The sequence below is a fragment of the Leptosomus discolor genome, chromosome Z, assembly GCF_034619465.1.
Source record: "Leptosomus discolor isolate bLepDis1 chromosome Z, bLepDis1.hap2, whole genome shotgun sequence".
NCBI classification, from domain to species: domain Eukaryota; kingdom Metazoa; phylum Chordata; class Aves; order Leptosomiformes; family Leptosomidae; genus Leptosomus; species Leptosomus discolor.
Genome location: NC_141419.1, coordinates 48,649,541 through 48,658,580, shown reverse-complemented (window position 1 = coordinate 48,658,580; position 9,040 = coordinate 48,649,541). Strand labels below are relative to the sequence as shown.

Genomic DNA, 9,040 nt, shown 5'->3' with positions numbered 1-9,040 from the left:
GAAATTGTGATAGCATGCTATTTCAAGTAATAATAGAAAGTACTTGATGTTTACATGGTGAATGGATCAATACTAATTCTGTAGTCAGGGCACATACAGTAGTTTGGATTATTCAAGTGATAGATGCACTCGGTATAGCTGAAATTTCCACCCTGCAACATTTATTTCTCACTGCGTGTTAGATGGAATTTTCCACCCAACTATCTGAAAGGATTTGCATAAGAATGGTGATAGAGCAGTATTCTTTAATGATGTGCTTTTCTTTGTTAAACTTCAAAAATGTCTACGATGCACGATGAGGTTCGGATGAATTGCCAAGCTAATGCTTTTATATTTTCTTTAAAGAGCTTATCTTCACTGTGTTGTGGGAGTTACTTTATATTGTTGTCATAAAGGCAGTAGCAGTAAAGCCAACTTTGTAAAAACCCTGTTAGGTGCCTCCTCCTCCTTTACCTTCAGGTCTTCAGTACTGCTGGAGGAGACAGATCACGACACCCTTTACCCAGCATCTGTTTGCCCTACTGTTAACTCATTTGTACTGCTTCTGTGGTGCTGTACATGGCATCATTCATGGTTGCACTGTGTCATTTTACTTTTAAAACAATGACCCCCCTTGGCATTTAACCTAGATCAGCCCAGGTTGCTGTTCTGTTTGTTGAAACTGGGTCATAACCAGGCTCTTCCCAGAATGAAGTCTTGATTTAAAAGAAACACAGGATTAAACCAAATGTGAAAATCTTCTGCCAATGGCAATTTTTACAAAATGATAGAGAATTATCTTTTGTTTTGTTCTTCAGACCTTTCCAACAAAAGTCAAATTTCTTAAAATATGAGGGAAGAGCTGCTTGAAATCAGTGAATTTTAGGAATGCAACCTGACGAGAAGCAATATTTCCTTCCTTGGCCATTGGCCCAGTGAGTCACCTTCTAACCTGCACAGTAGTGAAGCTATTCAGAAACGTTCAACAGCAGGAAAAATAAGCAAGACTGAAAGGTTTGTCATCAAATCCAATCACATGTAGGGTGCAATAATTCCACTTTTACAACAGCTATTAGACAGAGTGGGGCTAATTCTACCCTAAATCAAGACGTTTGTAAAACAGCGTGAGTGTAACTGAGAAACAATTTGGATTTTCTTGAGTTTACTTTTTTGTTGTATTTTTGCCTTTACTGATAATAGGCATTAATTGGAAAGAAATTTTAACAGATGTAACTTTTTCCTTAATGATCTGAGGCTCTGCTCTGATATTGGATCTCTCATGTCAAATTCACTTGCATTTTATTTCGCTTGTGCTTCTGAAAGGATAACAGTAGCTGTATATCCTGTACATGAACATGCTAGCTATATACGAGAGTCCAGCACATCCCATGTTTGTGCCTTGGTAGTCAGTCACGCCCATGGGACAATCACTCACCTTCCTGTGCTCCCCTCGCTCCTTCAGCCTATCTTCCTCAGCCCCTCAAACTCTAGGATAACTCTGTATAGCTACAGGAGGGCACAGGTATCTGAGCTGAAAGAAGGGAGGAAAATTTTTATTCCAAATCTCTTTCAATACCAACATCTGTTGCAATGGCTGCAAAAATAAGCAAATCACCACAGTGACTTCCTTAGTGGTAGCTGGAGAAGGTGGTGTTTTGCTACAGTGCAGTACTGCACCTGTACACATGGACATAGGTATTTGTGTGTGCATCTACAACAGATGCACAATGTGTATATATTTATATATTTGTATTGACATTTATAATGTAAGATCACAGGATAATTCAGATTGGAAGAGACCTTGGGAGGTCTCTAGTCCCACCTCCTGCTCTAAAGGAGGCTCAGCTGTGATATCAGACCATGGTGCTCTCAGTTTTATTCAGCTGGGTCTTGAAAACCTACAAGGATGGAGGCAGCACAACCTCTTTGGGAAACTTGGTCCACTGCCTGCACATCCTCAGGGGAAGAAGTGTGTCCTTATGTCCAGCCTGAACCTCTCTGATTTCAGCTGATGCTGCTGTCTCTCACCCTCCCATGAGGCACTGGGGGGAAGAACCTGTCCCCACCTCATTGATCCTTTCCCAGTAGACACTTTGGTGCTGTCAGGTATTGCAAAGTCATCGCTGCTCTATGGTGAACCAGCCCTGGCCCCACAGCCTGTCCTCACTGGACAGTGCTCCATCCCCACTGTCTTAGTGGCATCCCATGTTCCTCATCAGTTTGTTCGTATCTATCCCACCAGGGCCCTGAAACAGGACTCAGTGCCCTGATGAGGCCTATTGAGTCTTCCCCAGACCCCTGCTGGCCATCGCTGCTGAGGCAGGGCTGCCTGCTGGTCCTGCTTCAATTGCCTGGGGTCCCTGCTGGCCCCTTTCTCCAACACGTTGTATATTTATGTAGCTATGTTTTTTTAAATGTGCTTGTGCTGATATTTAAACCAGCATGTTTAAGACATAGCATCCTCAAATTCAAGTTTGCATTTTCAGTGTTTTGTTGAATTTTCAAGGAATGACAGATCCTCACGTCTCTGTGTTTGTACTATACTACTCTGTCTCATGCATAGCTCCTTACCACAACCTTGTCCTGCTTCTGGAAATGTTTCATGATGATGGCACAATATGTTTAGGCTTGGCATCCATTACATGTGTTCGAGAAGGGAGGATGTCCTAGCTGTGGAGCCTCTTGTTAATGGGACTGGCACTAGGACACACACAAAGATGACTGGATGGACTAGCCAGTTTGGAAGAGGGGATACTAGCGCAGTCACTGTACTAATGTGCTAGAGCTGAATGTATGTGGAAAGAATCAAGGTCAGCTTTAAAACACAAATGTTTTTGTATGCATGAGTTCTATTTTACATTAATATTTTTTTCCCCTGAAAACATGCGAAGCTGGTTTCTATAAAGCTCTTCCATTCACATGTGAAAAAAAAGTCTCTGTGTCTTGGTTCATTCATCACTGCCCACTGCATGCATGCCTGTCCCGCAGTGTTGCTCTGTAGTGTCAGATGAGGTGTGCAGGTACTGGGATGGCTGTGTCTTGGAGTGGTTTGTCCTGGGGTCTGTGTCTCATCACATGTCACAGCTAATGGCTGACTGGTGTTGCTAGTTCTGTCTGCTAAAATGGCAGTATGCTTAAAAAATCCACCTAACTTCAAAAAACAGATAGCATGAGAATATGAGATGAAGCGGCATGTGCATTTCTTGCTATATTTTACACTCTACTCTTAGTTGCTATTCTGCTACAGCCCTGTCTGACACCTCAGCATGCCAGCTGTACTCACTTTACACAACAACCAAATCCCCAATTCGTGCAATTGTTGTTATTCTGCCATTTACACCTGTTTTCTGGCTAGGAACTTGTAGGTGTCCCACTTCCACCAGTATGTGCCTAGTGACTCTGGGCCAGAGTACTCTGAGGTGGCTGGAGAGCTGCAGCCCCCAGTACTTGTTTTATGCCAGCATCCTGCTCTTGATTGCAGGTGATCAAATACCTGTTTTGTGGCATGTGAGAGGGCAGTAGGTCCCAGGCTGAAAGGCTGTTGCTTCAGATTTAACTGGTGCAATGGAGAATGGTTTATTGGCTGGGTAAGTTTATGTGGCATTAGGTATGACAACCTCAACTCGGTGTCTCTTTGCTTTCTGGATTTTATGTCCACTCTACACATTATTTTAACTTGGGCTTTGTGTTTAATTAACCTGTGTGGTGGGACTTAGAAGTAAGTGCTGCCTTTGTATCAGAAGATGTGGTATTTGTAAAGCTATTATGGTGAAGATAAAGCTTTATAACAGTGCAGGAAATAAAGCCCACAAAATTATTTGAGAAGCCACACTATCCAGGATAAATGTTACAGAAAGCATTAACCTTCCATAAAAATTCCTTTGCCAGTGAGGAATTTAATACACAGCCTTTGTGAGAGAAGATATTATACCTCAATCATGTTCTGAAATGCTTTATTTAAGAATTAGACATGAGGAAAACCTTGGTTTTCTGCAGTTTATGCTATTTGCATTTAGATATTTTAAACATTTTTCTCAAACATTGGTACTTAGTAGCTCATAAATATGTAAATAATATTTATATACAAATGATGTGTCCTGTATTTTATACACATACATGATTCTTTTTCTTTCTCTCTATCTTCCTGTGTGTGTGGCAATCTCCTGTGTATTTTTTTTTTCTCTAATAGGCACCTGGAAGAGCATATGATCACAGCTGAATTGTACAAGTCTGCTTCTAACTACTTTAAATGTCACTGAGGTTTTTATCATGGCAATTTGGAACCATAAGTCTTTCTAAGATAAAGAAAAAAATCCTCAAGTTTTTCTCACAATGAGAGGCCCTAGCTAGGCAGTGCTGGAGACCTAAGCTGTCTGCTGGGTTGTTGAATAGTCATGGTTCAGGCAGGGGTGCTGCCATTGTCTTCCCCTCACTCCCTTACGACACTTTCTGGCTCTGTTCAGCAGGGTCCTGGTGCTGGCACCACCAATGCTTGAACTTCCTCTCCAGGATGAGGACCTCCTGACAGAGTGAAACAAAAGAAACAAGACAGAGGCCTCCCATCTGGTTCACCAAACAGTCAATAAATGGTACAGTTATTTCACCAGCTGCAGTTTGGCCTGGCCTGGACCCAATATTAAGGTATAAGTTCTTCCTGTCTCATGAATGACTGTCAGAGTGGTACAGTTTTAGACTCCAGTTACTTACATCTGGTCAAAACAAACTTGGCATGGTTTTCTTTCTTTCCTTTTGGATGGGTAGACCTTGATATCCAACTCAGTGTCTTCTCTTGCTACATTTGGCTTGGCTTATAGCTGCATCAGTGTCTGGTGAAGCCTTCATAGAACGCAAAGGTGTTTTGGATTAAGATAGTTTGAAGAAAGAACTTTGTTGCTATTTTTTTTCCTTAGTCCTCATATTCCTGATGTCTAGAAAAACTTGTTAAGTCTCACTTTTATAGTCTTTTAATGCCATAATGTTATTTAGTTTACTCTTATTCATAGGACTGGTCATGCAGTATTGTCCCATGATTTCAACTCAGAGTTGATTCAGAAATGGCTGATAGAGAATGCTGTGTTTGGAAAGACCTTCTTGTAATGACTTCAAGTGGTGGAGTCTCTCTTGGGGGAGATTCTGGTCTACTTCTTCCACAAAATGTTTCTATGGTGCACCAATTCTACCCTCTTGCTTTTGCCCAAAAGATAAAATGTACCTCTCCATGGTTCCCAACCCATATTTCATCAGAGGTTGTGTGCTCAGCTACACCTTCTGGAGGCTTCTGCAACTTTTGGTGGCAAGGCAATTCTTTGGTCGGTAAATATCAAGAACCATCTGTCCTTCGTATGTACTTAAAACAAACTGCAGATAAATGCTTATGAATAATGATCTGTCCTGACTATTGCATGAAGCTTTCCAAAAATAGTTGTCCATAAGCAAAAATAATACTGAAGTTGTGTATTAATAGAATGATGCCTCAGGTCTTCTCCCTACTGCTGGTGCACTAAAAGAACTAAAAATGAGAGGTCTAAAATACTTTCAGAAGAGACTACCGATGGGAGGGGATCTTGGTCTAAAAATACTCAAAGTCTTTTGGAGGGACCTACTCTTTCAAAGAATGATGAGTACTCATTTTCTTAAAACTGGGTGATTTTGTGACAGCTTAAGCTTGACACAAGCTGATGTTGTCTTTTTCAATGTCTTGGCCTGTTTCTGTATTAATGTGTTATCTCACAAGCTTTGCACCATAATATGACCTATCTAGCTTTTTTTCCCAATTCATTTTAATATTTTTAAAAAGTGAAGAAAATTTTCAGTAGATGAGTTTTTAATATCAAGGACTGAATGCATATCGTCCTTCCAAAGTATCTACACCTCCCCTCATGAAATTTCTGTGGAAATAATAGTAATAATTGATATTTCATTTATCACTTGTGTCCTGGGTTTGGCTAGGATAGGGTTAATTTTCACCAGAAGCTGGGAGGGGGCACAGCTGGGACAGACAAACCGAAGTAGCCAAGGGATATTCCATACCATACTGATGTCATGCTCAGTGTATAGGGAGGAGCAGAGGGAAGGCGTGGTGTGGTGCGGCGAGCGATCTGGGTGGTGAGCGGTTGCATTCAGTGTCTCTCCTTGTATCTATTATTTTATTAGTGGTGTTACTGTTGTTTCTTCTCTCCTTGTGTTGTTCCATTAAACTGTTCCTATCTCAGCCCACGGGGTTTGACACTTTTCTCCCAGTTCTCCTCCTCACCTGCTGCGGGGGGGAGGATGAGCGAGCGGCCATGTGGTGCCCTGCTCCCGGCTGGGCCCAAACCACAACAGTCCTTTTGATGCCCAATGTGGGGCCTGAGGGGTTGAGATAACGGCAGATCTGGCCAGAGTGCGTTGAGAGTTTGTCATACACATTTGTTATATTAGTTAAGTGACCGCTGTCACCATGTTGGTTCATCTGCTCGCGTGGTGGTGCTGTGTAAAACTCGTACGTGCACTATGTGCTCCCTGCGGTGATGTCTGTGACTGCTGGGAGGGGGATCAGGACTGTCATCTTGCTGCACCGGCTAATGTCGACTTATGATTGCATCACTGGTCATGAGGTTCAGTTGGCATTTGTATGCAGCATTGCTGTTGTGCCCATTCCTCGGGCGCCTCTTCTTGGGATTGGTTGCTAATCCCACCCAGTCCACAGGAGGGACAAAGAGGGATACTTTCTCCCACTCTTCCACATCTCCTTCTGCCTTCAGACTTATTGTAGCAGCTTTGGAGACTTTTGAATATCCCTGGGATGCCCAAGCCAGCATGTTTTTATTGCTGTGTCTCCTGAATGTGTCCCAGATATTGTTCAGGGTTAAACAATATTTTTCCAAGAATACCACCCAGAGATCTGCCCTGAGGCTGGATAATTATGAGTGGCAGGCTGTGTGGGAGAGTGTGGGCAAGTGCCTAGGACAGTGGTCACCCCCAGTGTTTTGGAATTTCACCCCTGAACAACTACAGAATCCTGGAAAACTAGTAAAACATTTGGAAAAGGTATGCTGTCACCTTGGCAATTCCAGAGTCACAAATCATTGCAACATGCTGGGGCCTGGCCCATGCCTGCTGAGCCCTTCTCAACACTACTCAGTGCCCTCAAGGGAAAAAGGGCTCTGAACCTGAAAACAGACCAACAGGCACTACAGCTGAACCAGAGAACCAACCTGTGCTGGTATCAGATGCCCCTACATGGAAGAAGTACACAAAGAAATCGCTCTGCTTAGTGAGGGATGAAAGTGAACCAGGGCCATCACAAGAACAGGAGGAAGAGGCAGAACCAGAGATAATCACCCAATCTCTATCCCTGAGTGAGCTGTGAGATATGAGAAAGGATTTTGGCCGCCATCCAGGTGAGCACATTGTCACCTGGCTGCTCCGATGCTGGGATAACGGGGCCAGTAGCTTGGAATTAGAGGGTAGGGCAGCTGAGCAGCTGGGCTCCCTGTCTAGGGAAGGGTGTATTGACAAGGCAATTGGAAAGCGAACATAAGTCCTCAGCCTCTGGAGGCGACTCCTGTCAGGTGTGAAGGAGAGGTACCCCTTCAAAGAAGATGTTATATGTCACCCAGGCAAGTGGACCATCATGGAGAGAGGTATTAGGTACCTGAGGGAACTACCTGTGCTGGAGGTGATTCATACTGATCTGGATAACGGGCAGTCACCTCTAGATCCAAGTGAAGTCCAATGCACACAGCCCACGTAGCGGAAGTTTCTACAAAGAGCACCACCATCATATGCCAACTCATTGGCAGTAATGTCCTGGAAGAAATGCGAGGGACAAACAGCGGATGAATTGGCTAGCCAACTCCGGCAATATGAAGGAATTCTCTCTTCTTCCCTATGGGCCTGTGTCTCAGCTGTAGAGGAAATGTCCTGGGAGTTCCAGCAATTCAAAAAAGGATCTGTCCTACTCCCCACCTGTACAGGCCCATATCTCAGCTATTAGAAATAGGCACTCCTCTGCTCAAGAGAGTGAACACAGAAGGTACACACCACAGGCTACCTTGTGGTTTTACCTGTGTGATCATGAAGAGGACATGAGGAAGTGGCATGCAAAACCCACTTCGGTCCTAGCTGCTTGGGTATGTGAGTTGTGGGGGAAAACCACCACAAAAGGGAATTCTTCCTGGAAAGATGCCGCTCCAATTTCTGGTGGGAAATTCCCCAGACAGGGTAGAAGGGCTGATCCTGAGTCTGATGCTCTTGAAGGCACTTCTAAGTCATTTTTACACGAAATGAGTGATTCTGATCAGGATTAGAGGGGCCCTGCCTCCAGCCAGGTGGACGAAAGGGACAGCTGCGTTTATTGGACTGTGTGGATCTGATGGCCTGGCACGTCAGACCCAAAGGAGCATAAGGCTGTAGTAGATACAAGAGCAAAATGTACCCTAATGCCATCAGGCTATAGCAAGGCAGAACCCAGATGACAAGGGGATTCCAGCAGCTACTGTACTGGAAGCTGAGGTGAGTCTAACTGGGAATGACTGACATGAACACTCCATTGTGACTGTCCCAGAGGGTCCATGCATACTTGGCATAGACTACCCCCAGAGGGTACTGGTGGGCCTTTGGTATAACTGCCTTGGAGACGGAGGAAGTTGAACAGTTGTCCACCTTGCCTGGTCTCTCAGAGGACCCTTCTGTGATGGGGTTGCTGAAGGTTGAAGAACAACTGGTGCCAATCGCTACAACAACGGTACATTGGCGACAATATTGCACCAACCGAGACTCTGGTTCCCATCCATAAGCTGCTTCATCAACTGGAAAGTCAAGGGGTGATCAGCAAAACTCGCTCACCCTTTAACAGCCCCATATGGCCAGTGTGAAAATCTAATGGAAAGTGGAGACTAACAGTAGACTATCATGGCCTGAATGAAGTCATGCCACTGCTGAGAGCTGCCATGCCAGACATGCTAGAACTTCAATAGGAACTGGAGTCAAAGGCAGCCAAGTGGTACGCTACAATTGATATCGCTAGTGCATTTTTCTCAATTCCTTTGGCAGCAGAGTGCAGGCCACAGTTTGCTTT

The 9,040-nt window shown here is 44.0% G+C and overlaps 1 protein-coding gene across 1 annotated transcript; it reads left to right on the top strand.

Annotated features, from left to right (window-relative positions):
- The first annotated feature begins 7,594 nt into the window (after positions 1-7,594).
- On the top strand, positions 7,595-8,270 carry LOC147413278 (uncharacterized). Its single transcript, XM_086480096.1, is given in 2 exon segments — positions 7,595-7,903; positions 7,905-8,270. Coding segments are annotated over 2 exon segments (675 nt in total).
- Positions 8,271-9,040: the final 770 nt, after the last annotated feature.